We start from the raw sequence: 21,351 nt of genomic DNA, 5'->3' as shown, positions 1-21,351 counted from the left end.
AGGCTATCGTTTATTTTCGTCCATATTGCGGAACTGAAAGCATTTTTAATAGCTTACAAGATTAGGAGAGTTTTTCAAAATTGGTTGAAAAGTACGGCCCAGATCGTCGTTTGAAAATTTCCCTATTTGTGTATAGTTGTTGCTGCAACCTGTACAATTTGAATTGTTTCCTCATTTCGTCTTACTTTGTGTTTGAAATTAAACTACTAAAGATACATTTGCAGACGAAGAAAGAAATGATGAAGGCAAAATCGAAGATAAAAACGAAAATGTTAATAATGAGAATACATAAGAAGTAGGGTAACTGAAGGGGTAGGAAAATTCATTGACATAGTTAGCGAAAGTTACCAAATTTGACATCACCAAATTTACAGTTATCGAAATATATCAGATCTACCATGTTTAAGTTATCGGAATGTATCGAGTAGTTGAAATTGATCAATGTTTATTGAGTTATCTTTCAAATTATCGATTCACCGATATTTATTGGTTTATCAGAGTTTGTTGGTAGCTATCGAAATGTTTCGGTTTATGGAATCAAGGGTATAATATAGGTTTCTAGAATTTAATGACTTTATCGAGCTATCACTATCTATTGAGTTACCAGAGTGTATCGAGTTATCGAAATTTGTCCATAGATATGGAAATTTATGGAGCTATCAAAGTTGATATATCGATATATGTATATCTAAATTTATCGATAATTATCGGAATGGGTAGAGCTATCGAATTTTATCGAGTTATCGGAATTTAGTGTTTTTGGGTTATCAATACGTATCGAATTGTCGAAATTTATTGATCGACTGAAAAGTATCGAGTTACCTAAATTCATAAGTTTTTACAAATTTTTCGGGTTGTGGTTTTAGGCACGCCAGTTATTAAATTGGATATTTTTGACAACACATATTACTGTAGCGAAATCTGCGAAGAATTCTACAGAAAACTTTTTGCACGTGTGAATTTAACGTTCGGCGCCTTAGCACAACTTTAAAAGCTTCATTGCCTTACTACGTCGCCTTACATTTGGAGAAAATATTTTTAAAAAACCAACGGCCTTATTCATAAAAAATAAAGTAGGTTAAAAAGTTTTATAAAATGACGCTTTCATACATTTTTCAATTTATAAAGCTCGTATAGAGCTATTTTATTTTTTATGAATAAAGCTATAAAAGTTTAGAATTTTTTTCAAAAGCTTAACGCTGCTTTAAAGCTGAGGCCCCATTTCACAAACAAAAAAAAAATTCATTGCAATTAAACGTACACAGTTTAATTGCAACGTTTTCTAAAAAAAAAACAAAAAACTTTGAATTTATTCCCTCTACAAAGCGGTAGACGAATGGGTATCACCAATTGGGATATTCACTGAGGCAATGTGCTGCTGCGGAGCTTTCGAATAACTGAAGCGTATTTGATTTACAAGAATGGCGCGCAAAACTCATTGCTGTGACTAAGTAATCAGCGAGCTAGCACACATTGAAGCATAGGCCTGTTTTTTATGCATAGACCTATCCGGTATTTGCGTTTTAAGTGGAGTTAAAACGCTAAAGCTCGGGCATATGCGTAAAGCCTTCCCTACCAAACAACCAACCGCCCGGCAGATGCCCGCCAACCAACAAAACGCACCACAAAATCAACCAACTCTCTACTCATGCGAATGTGTTGCCAGCAAATATTTTATCTGTATTGGTGTGTGTTTGTTTGTTTCTCTGTAGCTGCAAGTGTACATTTGCCGCAAAATTTATTGAGTTGAAATGTTTTAGGGATTTAGCTGCACTTGTACAGTTGATTCGGCTTAACGCAAACCACTTCAAAGCACTAAATCGACTGGGTGTTATTGTTGTTATTATCGCCAATGCTGCTGCCAATGTTGCTGCTTTAATTGTCGGTTTTTGGTTTGTGTATTTTCTGCTTCCCTGCATGTAAGCTGTCAAATTAAGATCCATTCAAATGTTTGCGTAACCTCGTAACACCCTAACCTGCTGCTCCTCCATTTTTCCAATCACATGCAAAACAAGTAAATACATACTCCAAAATGTCACACATACATTTTCTATACGTTTTCGTGGCAAGTGGAGGAGAGCTTGGATATTTTCCACATTCATTGCAGGAAAGCCAAACTGATGGACGAGCCAAAAATGCGTTCGACAGTTTGGCTGTTGGGCTCTAATTTGGCTCAAATGTTCATTTGAGAATTGGCTAGCACAAAGCAGCCGCAAATGTACATATCAAGCAGTGACATTAAAACAAATCTAGGCGCCTAGACTTTTATTCTGCCTCCATCGGAACAATTGGTTTTATAAGGATTGGAATTGCCTGCCGAAGAGCAACTGTTGTTAGTAAACAGTTTTTTCTATTTTTGATTGTTGCCCGGACTAGGGACCGCACCAGGATCCTACTTAGTGGCTTTGAACGCGCATCTAACACTCGGCAGCGATGGCCACTATTCCGCCGGCATTTACATACCGCAGCGAATTATTTATTAAAAAAGTTCTCTGAACGTTAATTTGGTCGCTACATGTATTTCGGTATTGCCTTCAAGTCAAGTTTTAAGTCACGAAAGCTTCAATGAGCACCAAAAATAAAAATAAAAATAAAGAATATTATTTTTCGCATCCCAGCTAGTTTTTCTACCAGCAGTCGATGCCACAAATTTTCTACCAAAACTCGATTAGACATTATGCTGAGTACACACCGGTCAACCGTTGAAGCAACGTGTTGAGGCAACCTGATTTTCTTGTTTAATATACACGATGAATAACTCAGTGAGAGGGGAGACCAGTATATTTTCATGTATGTAAAAAAAAAATATTTATTGGACCAAAAAGTAGTGGGTAGGCACTGTGGCCAATGGTAATCAACTATTACCACCTCCGCATGGTTGTAAGCCATGCAGAGTCCGTAGAATGCTCCGGAAGCAGTGTCCGGAGGATGCATCCGACTAGGCAGAGCATACTCTGAACTGCCGTCAAATTATAACTTAAGAAAGTTTTATTACATGGCAGTTGAGAAGTGCATGTACATAAATTTCATTAATTTAATGAAGGAAATTTTTGGACATGCAGCAGTACATAGCATGCATTTAGGCGCCTGGTGTTAGCAGTCGCGTCTAAACACACGAGGTTACCTTAGAGGCAACAATTGCGGCAACCGCAGTAATGTTTGCTCTGCTATGAAATGAACATGCGGAAGAAAATTTCAGCTCAACCAACCTTTCAGCTTTTAAACGAACTAAGCCGACTCGGCAACTAAAACAAAATATCAAAATAATTTGATTTTCGGGCGACGGTTGCGGCAACATGAATTTCAATGAGCAATAATGCAACATACGTATGAGGCAACGGTAAAAGCAACATGCCTTAGTTGCTTCAACGGTTGCTTCGTGTGTAGTCAGCATCAAATTCACACGAGAAAAAAATGCTGAATTTTTTATACATACTCGTACTTCGTTACCGACTACTAATTTAATTAACTTTGTATTTTTGTGGTTTTAGTTTGCAAACGCTTACTTTGAGTAATGGAATGGAAGGGGGAGAGTAATAAATTTACGTAAATAAACATACAATATATTTTTGTTTACAGATGCATTTCACTGAATCAGCAGAAGCCTTTGATTGCAGCTGATATTTTAACAAATTTAGTGCTAAAACTGTTGACTAAAAGTTGTGTTTCAAGCTTTCACTTGTATGTTTAAATAAACACGTTACATGATAAAAGCACAGCTGCTGAATAAAAAAGTTTTTGCGACTTTTCTTGGCTTCGATTTGCTCGTATGCATTTTAAGCCTTTAACGGCTGCAAGTAATAGCAAAAAACTTTAATTTTTATAAAAACTTTACTGCCGATATTGTTATCGATTATGATACAACAACAACTATATACATACATGTGTTAGATTGTTTTTTTTTTTTCTTTCGGCCCCAAGTGAAAATTTCGTTTTCGGTCACAAAAATATAATTGTGTCAAAATTTCAGCTCCACATTTTAATTTTTCAGTTAGAGCTCGCAAAAAAATCGAATTGGTAAATCGAAGTGGCACTTAGTATCAACGCAGAAAAGACAGATCTGGTAAACTTCACCAGCAAATACAAGGTTCCGAACTGGTCCGGAAGCTTTAATGCATACCTTCACCGATTCAAATACGAACTGGACCCCATATGGGACTTCTGTGGAGGAGACGCAATAGAAGACGTACACCACGTCGTTTTTAAGTGTGGGCGATTTTGGAGCACCAGACGAAAACTTCGCAATACAGCTGGTATGAACTTAACGCCTATGCCACTTGTAGGCACTATGCTACAAAGCAGTGTAAAATGGACCATAGCAAGTTACGCCATATGAGGGTGAGGTGTGTGGGGTGAGGAGTGCGACGAAACAACAGGCTTTTCATGGTGTCTTAGGGCCACTTGAGGGTAGTGCGCTACTACAACGCCCCTAGGAGCAAACAAAATTTATCCGACCCTATGGGTTACCCCTCCAAGTGAAACAAAGCACCACGTACCTCGGAATAATACTCGACAGTAAGCTCTCGTGATGCAAACTGCCGCCAGAATTTCCGCTGCGAATTTCTGTACAGACGGATGGAAGATGGAGAAGGGCGTAGGGGCGGCAGTCGTATGCGCGGAGCTCGGCCTTAACAAACCCTATAAGCCACCAAACTACTGCAACATTTTCCAGGCGGAGGTATTGGCCATAAGGGGGGGGGGGGGGGGGGGGGGGCGGTGGAGCTACTCAACAGCCATCCAGCAAACAAGCAGGTTAATCTCTGTATAGACAATCAGGCTGCGGTAAAGGCGCTACTATGACACAGCACCTCCTCTAGAAGTGTGGCAGAGTGCCGAGGCGCACCGGCGTAAAAGGTAACGAGGAGGCCGACAGGATTGCCAAAGAGGAATCTATGTCGGAAACCATGCTGAAACAGGAACTCGACCTCTAACATGATCGGTAAGGCGCAGAAGGCGTAGAAAAAAACGGAAAGCTGCAAGCTGTCCAGGATTATGGGCAGAGCGTATGATGATGAGCTCATAAAGTTTCTCCATTAAATGCAGTTTCTGCCGAAAGTTTCCGTCAAATTAATAATTTCCAAAGGCCACTTTGGAAGTTTTGTCTCATAAGATTAAAAAAAAATCTAATTTGTGACTTGGTTGCGCCTCGTCTAGGATCGTAGAACAACTCAGTAACTTAAAACTTTTAAAACAAAATACAAAAAATAAAATAAAACACTTAGCTGCAAGTGAGCTATACATACATCAGTTAGTGGTAGTCAATCTCTCACCAAAACTGTTGTCATTCAATCAGTTTTCCCACGTGCTTTACCGCTTAGCTGAGTACTTCAAATTTCAAAAACAACCAACAGTTCACCTATTTTACCCCAAAATATGCCTTCGTGCCTCTTTGTAGCCCTTTTCTCGTTTTTAATTCACTCGCATAGCGTCGAATTGCCAAACCAATCACCCCCAGCTAACATTCATTGGTGTGAATTACAAAACTTTTGCAAATATTTTCACAAATTATCGGCATTGCTAATGTGTTTTGGCCGCCGCTCCAGGCCACCAAATGTCAGTTAACTCATTTAACGAAATGAATAATGTTTGCCAAAAATGCACCGAAACCGGCACCAATTCCGCAAACGTCATCGAGCTGTCGCTGCTGGCTGTGTCAATGTTGCGGTTGAACGCTGATGAAGGCGCACTACCTGCAGGGCTAATTTCTACTCAACGGACTGCTATTTTGTGGTCATAACCTGATTTCGTTTATGTACACGTTTAGCAAAAAATACTAAACCAAAAATTGAGCCAAAATGCACTAATCAAGTTGGCGAGCGGACGGGACATTGCACTTCACTTATTTATATGCGACTGACCGCAAAGAAAATTATCCAAAAATATTGTTCGTAATTTTAGGTGAGCGGTGTACATACATACATACAAATAAATGTTTACATACATATGTATGTGTTTGTGGATGAGGATTAAACTATCAGATATGCAATATAGGAGCGCACATGAATGCAATGCTGTGTGTGCGTGGGGAGCAAATATTTAGTTGAAAAATAAATTTGACGCACGTGCTAATGTGTTACTCAGCATTCGGTTTTTTTGGTAAAGTTGACCCAGAAACCCCAAAGCGAAAACATTGCAGGTAGTTTTTATGACCAGATGCACCAATGCTGGTGCAATATGAAAGCGAAAATGGCAGGTGGAAAATGCATGCCATAAAGAGCTGTGCTTAGTGGCGAATAAAATAGAATGCATTTAATTAAATACTCTGCTTTTGGAAAAGTGGAAATATTTAACTTACCCTAGAAAAGAGGTTTAATGTATCAAGGCGAGAATATTTGCAAATTTATTTTTTTAGTTAGTCAAGCCGGCCTTGAATAATATATGGAACGAAGGGGGCACTTATTTCGAAAGAATTCACTTATTTAACAGAATCAGGGCAATATGAGTATACAAAACTAGAGATGATAGTCAAATATGAAGCTTAAAGGCGATATCGTTCTACTAGTAGGTCGATAACTAACAAAAGTTTGAAAATTGGAGTTTCATCGAGCTGCGTTCCACCTTAGGTTTGAGCAGCGTTTTACAGTTCGCTAGTATATCGCTTTTTTTGCGGTTCGCCGGCCAACAAATTGTGCACCAGAACTAGTCGGAAACAATGTCGTTACGAAGTCGTTTAGCAAATTGGGTACTTATGTATATAAATACATACAAACATAAATATGTATACTCGTTGCTTAAACAGTGTTCACATGAGGCGATTTTCCAAGGAAATTTTAGAGGTGATTAGTTGAATCAAATCAAAACCAAACTGCGCTCTAAGCAAAAGCAAATGATTTCTCTTCGCTTTTGCTATCTGCTTTCGCTGATTTGTATTTTGTATGTCTTAAGTCGCAGCTAAGCAATAGCAAATGCATTGAAAATGTCTTGCTTTAAAAAGCAAAAAAAGTGTTGCTTATGCTTGTTCGTAGCCAACCATTCAAACGCTGTATTAGGCAACAGGTATTTTAGGAACAGAATTTTTGCGCTTGTAGTGCGCTTCAAGTAAACTGCAATGGTTTGATAACCTCCTTCCTCTCTCTAAACTCAAAACATCCCAGATTCTTTCACAAAGGTGGCACCTTTGAACACTGAAAACTGCTACTTGGAACTTATCTATACATATACATATGCGTGTGGGCACAGTCCAAAGTCATACATACGTGGGCTGCATATTTTCACTTCCACGAGTAAAACATACCATACGGTATGCGTTTGCAGACAACCTAGCTCACACAAATCCACAAAACAACGCAACAAAAAAAAAAAAAAAATAAAAAGTTTGCCATAAAGTACGAGCAACATTTATGTATGTATGTGTAACTAAAATTCCGTGATGGTCATTTCAATTTCGGTCACTGAGTTAGAGAGCAGCCCACTTCAGTACGGCCCAGTTAGTATTCCACGAATGTGAGTGCACCGGTGCGTTATTTGTATTCAAAAATTGCAGATTTTCCCCAAATTTTATGTTTCATAGTTAACCGAAATGTGTAAGCAACAGAGAAGCACCAACCATACCATCCAAATAAACGTAAAAGTATTTTCATAGCTTCATTGCCAAATGTTGCGTATACGCCTGGGCAAGCAAAGTAAAGCACACTTAGACACACACTCATTCACGCAGCCAGCCGCAGACGCAATATGTACTCGCTTATTCGCTCGTAAAAATAAATAAATTCCTACTCTTTATGTGCGGGTGTTTCGAGCAACGCAATTGAAAGTTTAAATAACTGCAAAAACAAAATTCTCCACTTATTTTTTTTTTTTTTTGGTAGTATTTTTGTAATTTGTGCGTTTGTAATTGCGGCCGAAAGGAGAGCGGGCGCCTAACGCCCACCAGCGTGTGTGTGTGTGTGTGTGTGTGTGTTAACGCTGTGAATTGGGTGGGTGCGTATACAGACAACTGTTAACTAACTTTGTTTTGGGTAATTGTGCTCGTTTGTGTCGGAAGTTTTAAAATTCATATACGCACTTGAAGTTTTGGAAACTTTTCAAACGTTTGGCTGTTTGTTATGACTCTAATAATTGTGTGTGGAATGCGCGGTAGCGGGCATAGCTTCAAGTGTATGTATATTTTTGGGCAACTACGCTTGAAGATGTGCCAGCGAATTAAAAAAAGGGAATCTAAATATTTTTCTAGACTAATGAGCGTCCAGAGGCTCTGGGATATATTGCATCGTATCTTCAAAAGTAGTTACAGGACATCGACAAATCCATTAATGCAACAACATCAAGAACATCACGATACATTTCATACCTTTCGGGTAACTTATTGGGTTTATACTAGCATCTTTTTATTAAAATAGGCTCGTTTTTTACCCATCACTATTAGACAAGACACTGATTACTCACTGTCAGTAAAATAATATTAAAGTCCCTTTTAGAGTGTTCTTCCATCTAAATCGCGATATGATATATGAAATCCAATATATCTGCCTAGAAATCTCTATCTAAAATACATCGGCGACTCGAAGGTGGAACCCAGAGTGGGCGAGAGACTCTTTCGAGCTCTCTGGCTTTAAAAAGATTCCGTTGTGTGTCGTCTGTGTGAACACAGCACCAGCAACCATATTCTTGAACAGAATCTAAGCAGTAATTGCTGTGGAAATCAATTAATCCCATGGAGAACCCAACTCACATCTGGCACTATTAAGTTCCCGGCAGATATAATTCTCATTCTTTTTGATCAAAATTTCACTAATAATAAGGTCAGTGACGAGTTAATAGAAGGCACGCCTTAAAGTTCCCAAGCGGGTAGTGAATATCAAACCACATACGTCAACGTCAGGCTACCAATCTCGCTGGGTCCAAACAGAATCGAATGGGAATGTGTACATCGATGACGCACTAGGACACTTCTTTGTTCATACTGGGCACAGGTCCATTGACTCCCTTGTCAGAATTTCCTATAACGAGTGCTCTACAAAAAAAAAAAATAAAATTAAATACAAAAATGAATATGAACTAATTTTCAGCTTTAATTAGGATAAAGATACCACTTTGAGTACAACTTTTTGTAGGGCATGGCAAATACGGCCTTAAAAAATAGTCATACGGACTGAACTTGCGACTCTGAAGATTTTACATTCACGCATAAATATACATTTTCATGTCCACATTGGCGGCTATAAACTTCCTCTTCCTCGTAGAAAAATCGTTAACCAAATAAAACGGCCAGTATCTGGGGTTTTTTGAATTTTCCAAGTTTTCAGTGCAAAACCACAGGAAATATATTTTCTAGGGTTTAAAGCACCACTTGGCATGAATTGGGTAACAATTCGCACTGCTATGAGTAAATTAATGTTGTGGTCTACCTCGGTCAGTTGGTGAATGTGTGGTCACTAAAGTTGGCACTCCCAGTTATGCTGTTGTGGATTAATACTTTTGAAGTGATTCACATTAAAAACAATATCTGCTTAATGGGAAAAGCAAAAAAAAAATACTGTTCATTGACCTTTGCTTGCTGATGTGTAAGCTTTAAGCAAAATAAATCTGCATTTTTTCCGTTAATCAAATTTTATTTGAAGACTTGATCAAAGAGATTTAAATGCCACTAATGAGTGTGGCATTAAAAAGAGCTCTTATTCTTCTTTTTTTTTTTTTTAAATGTGAAACCTTTCATGCTTACAGCGCCGCGTGCTATGCAACACATTAAACTTTTTACTTTAGCGGCGTGTAAATTACTCATACGCCAGGGCGTCCGCTGTGTACTTTGCATGCTGGCAGGAAATTCTTACGCGATTTGAATATTTTCGAAAGATTTTGAAAAACTACGAGAAGTTTTGTATAGTTTTTTTTTTATTTGGAAAAATGCAATAAAAAGTGGTAAAAAGTGTTTCCAAAAAATTTAAAAGATCTCATTACACTTTAAGGACGCAAAAATGAAATAAAAACGCCTATAAATCTAAACTTAATTTTGTGAAGTGTAAAGTGCGAATGAAACAAAAAGAACGTGCAACCATATCACATATGTCTTCTGTAGATGCTAGCGCTTTTTCAGCACCACAAGATTTAGCGGCCTTGACTCACCAAACAAGCGCGATGTACATGTAAAAGTTATATTTTTTTCTTGACTAACCACGCGAAAGAAGAACGAAAAGTGTGTGCTTACAAGAACTTCACTTCTGATTTCCAGTCATAATTCTACATATGAACCAAGTCAGTCAATACCACCATCTCAGGTAATAACTTTATTGAAACTACGAGCTTACACCAAAAAGTGCTCGGCGTTGAATTTCACGCGACAGATTTGGCATTTCTGATAGTGTAGTACGGTGTTTTGGAATCGATTTGAAAAGACCATTGCATTGGTTTATATGCCTTCTACATTTTAATGAATTGCCTTTCCGACACATATTCGAATTTCTCGATAATTCAAAAATGAGCGGACCAGCGATTTATTAACCAAACAAATTACATGTTGTCACAAAATGGTATGAAAATAATTTTTTCAGAATATTTTCTTGGAACTTTTTTTTTGTATGTACACAAAAGCTTACATTTTTTTCAGAGTGTAATTGATTTTAAAACCATTTCACCAGATTTATCATGATTTATCTATCTACTGATGAAAAGTGTTTGCTTCGAATCGCTTCGGCAACATCGGATGGTTTTATTGTAGTTGATTTACAGTGGCGCTCTCCTAAATAGAAAACTTTTAGTTTTTTACAATATTCACAATCTTTTACGTGATACATTTTTTTCGTTAATGTTTTATAAAAATATAGTAGATTCTATAGCATAAACTATATAAATCAAAGTTTAAAACTTTGTGTACACTTCAGCAAAATTTGACACATTCCAAAAAAAAAAATGTCATCAAAATTTTCAACTTTTTTCAGATTTTCTAGAAACTTATTGGGTATAACTGCATTCCGTAACTTATACAATTTTACTATAATAATGTGTCCCGTTGATTTTTGAGATTTTTTTTTTGTCGAGATTGTTGCGCATTTTCCCTCATATAACGCACGAATGGAATCAGGATTTCTCAGAATTTTCTAGAAAAAAAAGTCGAAAATTATGATGAAGTATTTTTGAAATTTGTTAAATTTGCCTAAACTGTACGCAGAGGTTTAAACTTGGATTTATATGGTTTATGTTATAGAATATACTATATATTTTTTTTTAATTAACGAGAAAAATTGATCCCGTAAAACATTCAGGGTATTCATATAAATGCGTAAATGCCTCATAACTGTGCAAAGCTTGTAAATAACTTAACCGGTGTTTCGTACAAAATGAAAAAATTTTACGAAGTTTACGTGGATATGAGGCTTTTACACGTTTAGATGAATTGCCCTATTGTCAATATATTGTAAAAAATAAAAGTGTGCTATTTCGGTGAGCGCCACTATAGCAAATGCGACTTTATATGGAAACAATCGACCCGCCCTAGTGTACATATATTCCGTGCACATACATATGCACAGTGTATATTTTCCAAATAAATAAAAACCTTAACTTTTAACTAACCATAAATTAAGTTTAACCATAAACATTTTGGCTACCAAAGTAATTTTAAATTTCAAAACAGCTTAGTAAAACTAATAAATACTAATAAAATGAACTTTATATAAAATCAGCAAAGTGTAAAATTTTCAACACTTTTTGTTTTAATTTGGCTAATTAACTAGTAAATGCACACATTTTCCACCAATACCAACACGCAACGGGTAATGTGTGTGTGAGTGTGTGCGAATGAAATTAACTCGATCACTACCACAGCGACCGAAGACAACCAAAAGCGGCTGATACAGCAACTGTATGCAACAAAAACAAAACGAGTGTAAAAGTTTAAATTAAATGTTTGGCGAAAAATAAACAACAATAAAGGAACAGCCATACACATATATATCGTCGTTTAAAGTACAAAACCGCGTATGTGAGGTTGCATAAATTATTTTCTAGAGAGTAAAAACACTCACATCTCAGAATGGTTCTTTTTTTTTTTTATAAAGCAATCGCCTTTCTGGCTAGTATATTTCAGGACGAATGGATAGGGATTAAGTCAAGAGCTTGTGTGATCAAATCCAATTTTTGCAGATTGCCGATACGCGGTTTTGTACTTTAAACGACGATATGTAAATATGTAGGCGTATCAGAAGCAAAGTTGACGCCTTCAAAGAGCTGTGTGCGGGTCGTGATGTCTAGAATGTCCAAGCCTCTGAGGAAACGCTGGGAGAAATCCTAGCAGTGTCGAATATGTTTGGGAATCGAAAGTTCCCCGGTCCCGATGGCATCCCAAACGTGGTTATAAAGCTGGCAATTAATGAAGAACCTAGTGCTGCTACCGAAACCTGGAAAACCATCTGGCTTACCTGGATCACATCGGCCAATATGCCTCTTGGACATCATAGGGAGAATTATCCTCGATCGCCTTCTTCATTTCACTTAAAGCGACAATGGGTTATCGCAACGGCGGTCAACCACAGCAGCCATAAAAAAGGCTGTGGAAACTGTACAGGATGCAATCTCTGGCAAGTGCTGGAAAGGAAGTAGTAAGGAATACTGCACCATAGTCACACCTGATGTCAAAAATGCGTTCAACACCGCTGACTGGGAACATATTCTGAGATCACCCATGAAACTAACCGTCCCGTCATATACATATATTCAACATCACTCATAGCTAACTCAGCGGAAGGGTTCATTTGTTTAATACGGAGGAAGGTAGAAAAACGTATGAAATAACAGCAGGAGTGCCTCAAGGTTCAGTACTTTGTTCGACGTTATGGACACAAAGCAAACGTTGCAATTGACAGCATAATAGATTGGTTGAAAGCGATGAGCCTTTCTCTGACCGAGGAGAAAACGGAGGCAGTTCTGATAAGCAGTCGCAGAAAGCCAAAATCAGCAACCTTTGCAGTGAAAAGGCACGGAATCATATCACCACGTCGGATACGCTATATGGGTGTGGTAATTGACAACACGCTTAACTTTGGAGCGCATGCTGAATACATGACAAAGCAAGGCTTCCAAAATGCATACTGCGCTTTGTAGGATGCTATCTTATTTTTATAGGGCCAAGAAACAGTAGGAGAATTGTGCTTAAAAGGGTGATACATTCTACCCTCCTTTCCGGAAAACGGTACAGGACGGAAGGAGGTTTAGTTTGGGTTAAAGTCCCACGCTGACGGTGTACAGGCTTTCGATGCTTCTTCCTCGTAAAAACAAGTCTATCAGTGCACATACAATATGTTCATGGGTGAAAGTAGTATATACATACATACATACGTATGTGCCAGCTGCTGGTCAACAATTGCAGCGGAGTTGCGTTGTTGTTTACGAGAAATGTTTATTTGTTTGTTTTTGTATCGCATACTCTTAGTTTAAATGCAACAACACGAACGAGTAACGGCCATGAGTCACCACCACTCCCACTGCCGAGTACTCTTCTCCAACTTTGTCTGCCAAAAATACGTCTATGTATATACATACATACATATGGACATATGTAGTTATATGGAAATTTCCCTTGACGCTCATATTTATATTTTGTTCGGACACCAAGGTTTGCTTTTATCGCTGGTTTGTTGTTAAAGGTGTTTTTGTTTTCCTTTGCCGTCACTATTTCACAGCTTGTTGTTGTAGATGTTATTATGCTCTCTTTTGTTTTATGTTTTATTTTTTTCAATTTCATTGTAAGTATGCATATACGACTGAGTACAGCACAACGGTGATGCCACAAAGCGCATTACAACGTCAACACAACTATTAATAATAATTTTAAATAAATTTTTATAAAATTGTGCGCACACCCACAGGCACGCGTGTACTTAAAATGTGCAACTTGTATGTGTACTTATGCAAATGCATACACATATAATATACATAGTATAATGGCGCACTATGGCGTACAACTAACCATTAAACGAATAAATAAGTGGCCAGTCAGCCGCAAAGTAGACTATATTTCAGTTCATGCATATTTGTATGTTTGTAGTTGGCTGCGTGGGCATTGTCGATTTTTGCCAATGTCCGGTATATACATACATACATACTTGGCTACACTGCAATTTTCTGCGTTTGTTGTCCTCTATCATTGCTTTGTTTTCTTTTTCTTTTGTAATTGTTTTTTTTTTTTTTTTGCTAACATTGACTGCTGGCAGCTGGTCTTTGGGGAAATTATCTAATGTATTTTATGTGTTTAAAGTACAGACACAAAGCTTATGCTGCACATGCAGGTGTGTATGTGGGAAATACACCTTAAAATTTATTTGACAAAGCGTTGACAAAGCGCCAGCAAAGTATATGGCGTCAACTGCCACCCAAAGAAGCATGCCATCGCTTTGATAGAGTTAGAGCAGGTGAGTGCAGCAACATCTATTCAATTTCTACTTATTTTAAGTAGCTCTGCCATAGACTCAGTTCATTCCACTTCATTTGCCATAACAACTTTTCGCCTGTCGAGCTACCGGCAGTTCATTCACTGAATTGTCACTGGCTGCTTTTCAGGTACTTCAGCCAATATTTGCCCCACTGGACTTAAGTACTTGCAGCTGAAAATGCAGCAAAGTGCTGTAAATAAAAAAATTCAGTAACATTCTCTTCGAGTAAAAATGCTACGGACAGCCAGCTTGAATGTACACAGCAGTTTCGCTTGCTCCTCAAAAGGCTGGGGCCGAGGGTTTTATAACAACGCACAGTGAAGCAAACCAAATGGCAGTGGGCAAATAAATTTTTGAGAGCCCAAATCTGAGCCAATTTCAAGGTACTTTTCTAAATTTTTTTCATAGGACTGAATTAATTTAAAAAAAATGTAAGTTTTTCATTAAAAAATATTTAATTAAAATAAATAAATAAACAAAATAAAATATTATTAATTTTTTGAAATTGCCTTAGTATGTATAACAGATCATTTCTTTCTCTATAAAAGGTAATTGCTTCCATCTTGTCAATTTAAAAAAACAATACAGTTGGGCAGACATATGAAAAAGTGGAAAAAGCAACAACAGTTTACGTGGCGAACCTAGTTTAGTGTGTAGGCCACTGGCTTTGTAATCCGAGGTCGCTGGTTCATATCCAAACTGCCGCCATAAAGAAGTTTGATGAGGAGACGTGGAGATAGCAGCTATAAATTATTGTTGTTTTTCCACACCATTTTTCTTCAAAAAGCGGTCTTAAGCTCAATAAAATTGTTGAGTAAAACAAACTATATGTAAATATTTGTCAATAGCAAATTTAATAAAACATCTATCCCATAAATAAATTTTTTTTTAGTTTTTAAATATTTTATGAACAATCTTGCAGACATTTGGCAATAATTTCAAGTTTTTTTTTTTTTGTTCAAAAAGGTGATGGCATAACAACGTAAAATTTTTTTGTTTCATTTTTCAAAATAACTAAATAAAAAATTGGAGCTTGTTCAAAAATGGCCAAAAATTTCAAAAAGAAACTTGAGATCGGTCAGATTTGGGCTCCCAGAACCAATTTGTCCACGACCATGTATTTTGTCCCACTGTGCGTCGTTATCAAACTGCAGGCCCAAGTTGGCACTTGACGTAAGGAAGACCCTAGGGGCTATCAAAATAAATTTGTCTTGGGTCATATTTTTTGCTCCACAGTGCGATGCGCGAATATATTATCTATAGACCAACGGTCCTCTGAATCTCTGGGAGTTGGACTTTGCGAGCGTTTTTCAGGGAAAGCTGACGCATTTTGTCAATGTCAAGGCTAGCTCCATTCCCACAGTCCCTATGTACCAAAACAGCCTAATGACGGGATCATATACTGTATCGAAATCAGACTTTTGTAAGGCAGCTCTTGCAAAACAATTCATGTGAATTGGCACAAAAGAAATAGAGCTCAAACACATTTTCCTCTTATTAAAAATGTTCCTATCTAATGAAGCCAATACCTACATAAGACACTCTCTCTTCTAAAGATAACATGGCGGTTACAAAGTATGTATATTAGTAGGGGTCAATTTGTATCTATGGGTGATTTTTGCAACTATGCGCGTATAGCACAGAAGGATTCTACAAAGCAAATTTGCCGAAGAAACCTTGGGTCTAAAATCAATTTGGAGTTTGCTAAATTGCAGTAGTGTCGTAGTGCTTAAATTTCGTATAAAAACATGCTATAAGCGGTTTTTTGGTATGAAATATCCATTTCTGCACTTATAGTTTTCATAAAACTTCCACCAGAGACCGCAACCGTGAAAATTTTCCCATTTTCTTCGAAACTGTGTTCGCATTTGGCAACACTCTAAAAAAAAATTGTGTAGATTTCCTAGCTAAAAGGTAGGTTACTCATTTCCTACCTTATTATTCGCGAAATTACATGCACGATTGTTCAACGAATAGTTTGTTTAAATCTCGGACTTTTTAGAGTGTAAAATAGCTGCTGTGGTGTGCGTAAATTTACTAGGAAAGTGTGTACAAGCTACAAAATACATATTTGCTGTTTGATTTCACCCGTAGAATTGTGTAAAGCTGCTAACAAAAAGGATTTTTACACACGAAGATGTGTAAGCGAGAACTATACATATTCATCGTGTAAATTTACCAAAATTTTTTAAAAATAAACAAAAATATACTCGATTTATAGTCGCATTTTTAAACAGATTTTTTAGAGTGAACTCTAAATTAATTTTAGTACCATGGTTTCTTCGGAAAATGTGCTTAGAATTACACATAGAATCTAGCTAAGATATACGCGCATAGTAAAAAAAATAAATGCCCCACCCTAATGTATATACTTGTACATTGCATTTACTCCATGTGCTATTTTTCACAATCATTAAACTTGGCAATGGACTTGAGGTTGCACTACTTCTGCGTAGCAATTTGATTTCTGAACTACTAATAATTTCTGTTTTTTGTTTCAACTGCAACAGCCTTTACCTATCATATATACATAGTTATTTATAATTCATTAACTCCATTAATACATTCCTTATGTACATAAATATGTATGTCTGTATGTGTGTATGCAGCTATATATATCCATTCTGCTTACGCTAACAGTATTGCGTAATACAAGAAAAATATTTGCTTATGGCCCCTTTTATGCTTTCGAACATTTAAATTGCAAACGAATTATCCTTTGTGCATTTACTGGACTATTTAAAAACCAATTAAAATGCAATTAAGCCCAAAATGCCTATAAATATCCACTTAGTTGGTAAACTTCTTTTTGCACAGCATTTTCAACATATTTTTGCTGCTCTGAAAATGAATTGTTTCTTGCCATAAAATCGTAAACACACACTGACAAATACAAATGAGAATTGTACGTAATTGCCATACAATTGAATGCTATTTGCAAGGGCGCTATATTTTGCAGAGTTCTTATTTATGTAACTTCGTATATATGTACCTATACATATTTTGTATATTTTGGATTAAATGAGGCATTTCATGTATCATTTTTTTTTGGAAGGTGGGTGCAAAAGCTTAACACGTTCGCATCGACAATATCCGAGCCACTTTTAGGAAATAGGCTCATCTGGGCGCTAGAAATTTTGTGGTTTTCAGTAAACCTCTGATAAGGCTGAGACAGCTTGATGCATAATTTGGAGTGCCAGTAACTTGTAACATTAACAAGTTTAAATAACTTGTGGCTCCCCAAAACTTTGATCCTCTAAATTTTGGAGTCTAAAAAATGAAAACGTTCCAGCCGGAATATTCCAGAACTGAGCTCGCTGCCTTGTGAACTCGCCTAATTGAACTCTTCTCACTTCTCCATAAACTAAGTGTTCGTTGTTCTGTTATTATATTTTATAGCCGACTTGTATGATTTGATTGAATATTTTACAGCGATCTAGCCACACTGAGCATATTTTAATAAGTCAAAGATTTTTAATTAAAGCCTAAAGTATTCAAGCCCTCTTCGGGCCAAAAACAATCTCCTCTCATTCACTCACTTACCTCACTGTCGTTGCTGTGCAGTATGAGCTTGAAGCCCGGCAACAAATTCGGTTCCTTGTTGACATCATCCAATGCCAGTCTTGCTGCTGGCATACACGCCTGTCCACCCTGCCATCCTCCTGTGCCGGCTATGGGAAATATGCCGCCTATATGCAGTTCATCGGGGCGACCGCCGTTCGTCAAATCGGCGTTGTGTAAAATCAATGAAAGTAGTAAAAATATCCAAAATGTTACAACACCATCACATGTCATATCCTGTAGGAGAGGCAAGAGAAAAACCAAAATCAATGTGTGAAAGCATATGGCTAATAAGCAAACATTATGAAAAGTTAATTGAAAATTTATAATGCGCAAATGTACATAAAGTAATTAAATTGTAGTTAACACTTTTTTCACACATAAATCGTGTTTTTTTTTTTAAATAAAAATACAAGTGCATATAATATGCGAATTACGTCACTCATTATCATCACTAATTTTATGTGTCTATAATTTTATGAAGCGCGCTCATTTACGAGCTTATTTTTAGCAGTGGCGACAGTTTATATAAAAACTGCCCACAAAACCAGAGAAAAATTGTAAAAATGCCAACAGCAAGTTTACTTATTTTTGCAACATTTCATCGAATTTCACGTAAATGTTGACATTTAATTACAGCCAGCAAACAAAGCGATACCTGTGGCAGTGTGCTGCCACATGCCACAGATTTCGCTCAGCTGATTAATTCACGCCACACCGCACACTTTTCCAAAGCAGCCACGCGGCTGTATCACGAAAACGGTTTTTTGTTTTTGAAATTTTACGCTTATTTTATTATAATTATTTTTATTTTTTTTTTAGCACATTCAGCTACATCCGTTCATCTGCGTCTATAAGTACGTGTACTAACCTATGTACCATATTAGATCGTACCACTTAGCAAGAAAAAAATGCCCTGCAAAAATACTTTGGTATCGAAGAAGTAAGCGAATTCTTTTTCTGCTGCGGTCTAATGTACATATGTACTTATGTACCTTTGTAGCAATGTACCTACACATTTTGTGACACTTCCGCTTAAATACGCAGCGGTCTATGAAATTGCTCACACGTTATTAATTTTTCTGCATATGGGTCATTCCATGCAAAATTTACACCTATTTTTTTTGTGTGAAATATTTTTTTTACATTTTTTATCGGAAAAAGAGTACACCTATTTTTTTTTTACTTCGTCATAAGACTAGAAAATCTCGAAAAAAAGTTTCGAAAATTTGAGCTTACAGAGAAATACTTATCTTTTTTTAAATTTTTTTGCAGTTAGTAAACTAGTTGGCGAAAATCAGTTAAGTAGTCAAAATGTGCTTTCCATTAGAGTTTGAGATAAATCAAAATAATTTTTTTTTTATTAATTAGACTCGGTTTAATTTTTGTTTTGTTTTTTTTTTTTTTTTGTAATCTAACTAGTTGTGAAAGTTTATGAAGTGCACTGTAAAAATTTGAGAATGTAAAAACAAAAACTGTAGAAGTTACGATTGTTTCACTCTGAAATTGTTACAGTGTTCTCCATAAAGTTTCACAACTGTTTAGATTGCAAAAAAAAAGCAAAATTCAAACGCTTTATAATTTATAAAAAAAATATTGAAAAAAAGTGCTATTTTTTATTACAAAACATTATTTAAGAACTGCAAAAAAAAAATTTAAAAAGATGCTTCTCTGTGAGTTCAAAATTGCGAAAATTTGTTTTCGAGATTTTCGAAAATTATGAGGAAATAAAAAAACAAGTGTCTTCTTTTTTGCAATAAAGAATGTAAAAAAAAATTATCTCACCACAAAAAAAAAAAAATATTTAGGTGTAAATGTTGCATGGAATGAGCCATATGCAATTTTTTTATTTTTCTTTCTCGTAATATTTTTTTAACCACTGCCACATATTTTTATCATTACATCAGCTCATATTGCAGACATTAATGAACGAGCATTTAATATGTGTGTGTGTGTGGGTTGCATATTTTATTTGTCTGCCTGCCTGAAGGTTAATTAGTGTGAGCTTTAAGCAATTAATTGTGTTACGGGCCAATGAATATGCGTATGTTACGCCGTAAGGTGCCTACGAGAAAAGCTTAAAACGATTTTATTCGAATCTGTGTAAATATACGCATAAGATGTTAAAGATTGCCTTTTTTTGTTGAAGTTGTTGCAGAAAATTACTGACATTATTAAGAAAAAAAGTTCACAAATCAACGGCATTTTGCAGCCCCTTAAAACTTGTACTTTTGGAACGCAGAAAAACTTTCAAAGTTTTCGCATGACCAGACGCCATATTGGATCCGCCATTTTGAATTTTGGAATGCTGACAACGTAATTATCGACATCGACGACCACCTGGTATGAAATTGCGAATCATTTTTAAAGGCTTCGAATTTTTTTGGCGCACTTTTGGATTACAGGTGAGCTGTCTAAAAGCCCGTCTGCCTAGAATGCCATTTTTTTAAGGCTGCTCGGCCTTATGCCTATCTTAAATACTTAGCTGTTACTGGCATGTTGCTATGACCTTGAACTGAAATAGCTTGATAGCAAAATTATCTTATATGATTGAGACAGAAGTCAGGCATTCCCTGACCATTTTCAAATTTATCATCAAAGAGCCCACCTACGTTAAAAAGTATTGCATTTGTAAGCATCCAGTCTTTAATTAAAGCGTTATACTATAAGACAAAATCTAACATTTTTGCTGAAAATTATTTTCAAATGTGATCAGTTAAAATAAGAAGCAAAAAAATGTTTAGGTATATAAATATTTTTGTTCTTCCGCAATAAACTGCCGATTAAGGTTAAGCGCATGTCGACAGCAAGGCATAAAAGGCGTGCTGAAGGTAGACTTTTAATTTCCTTTTGATTTGCATAAAGGAAACAAAAATAATATATTGGCAAAACAACAGGAAAAAGGTTAAAAAAAAGTAATAGCAGGTCGTGATAAATATATACATACTTATACCCAGTTGATAGTCATTGATTGAATAGCAGCAAAAATAAAATACTTTCGTATCACACCACACTGCTCTATAAAAAAAAAAAAACAACAATCAAGTGGAGCAAATAAAAGAAAAAAAGTTTTATTATGGGGCAAATAAATTAAAAAGGACAACATTGCGAATGCGTAGATTTTTATGGATTTTTAATTACGCAATTTTAATAGCAGAAGGAGCGCCGAAAGACAAACACAAAAATTAAAATAAATACATGCGAATGAGAAACAAAAAAACACAAACGATATCATCAGAGAAGATACTTGCAAATTAAAAAGGGAAGCAGCGGAAGGCATTAAAAATGCGCAGAAGATGCAAAATGGCACAAAGCGCAGAGTTGCTAACCGAATTTTGTATGCCTATAGGTGCATGTGCGGGGAGAGAACATGACAAAATAAATTAATTAAATTGAAGCGTTAGCAAAAGAGGGAGTTAAATAAGTT

General features: G+C 36.3%; 1 protein-coding gene across 2 annotated transcripts in view; it reads right to left on the bottom strand.

The window, feature by feature from the left end:
- The window catches only part of LOC118735949 (gamma-aminobutyric acid type B receptor subunit 1), a 448,224-nt gene that overhangs the window by 342,142 nt on the left and 84,731 nt on the right, over positions 1-21,351 (bottom strand). For both annotated transcript variants that reach the window (XM_036466004.1, XM_036466006.1), the window contains exon 3: positions 17,907-18,161. In XM_036466004.1, the coding sequence (XP_036321897.1) occupies positions 17,907-18,158 (252 nt within the window). In that variant the 5' untranslated portion in view covers positions 18,159-18,161. The remainder of the gene's footprint in view (positions 1-17,906; positions 18,162-21,351) is intronic.

The sequence above is a fragment of the Rhagoletis pomonella genome, unplaced genomic scaffold, assembly GCF_013731165.1.
Source record: "Rhagoletis pomonella isolate Grant_MI unplaced genomic scaffold, Rhpom_1.0 Rhpom_scaffold_00003, whole genome shotgun sequence".
Taxonomy (NCBI): Eukaryota; Metazoa; Arthropoda; class Insecta; order Diptera; family Tephritidae; genus Rhagoletis; species Rhagoletis pomonella.
This window is presented reverse-complemented; position numbering and strand designations above follow the sequence as displayed.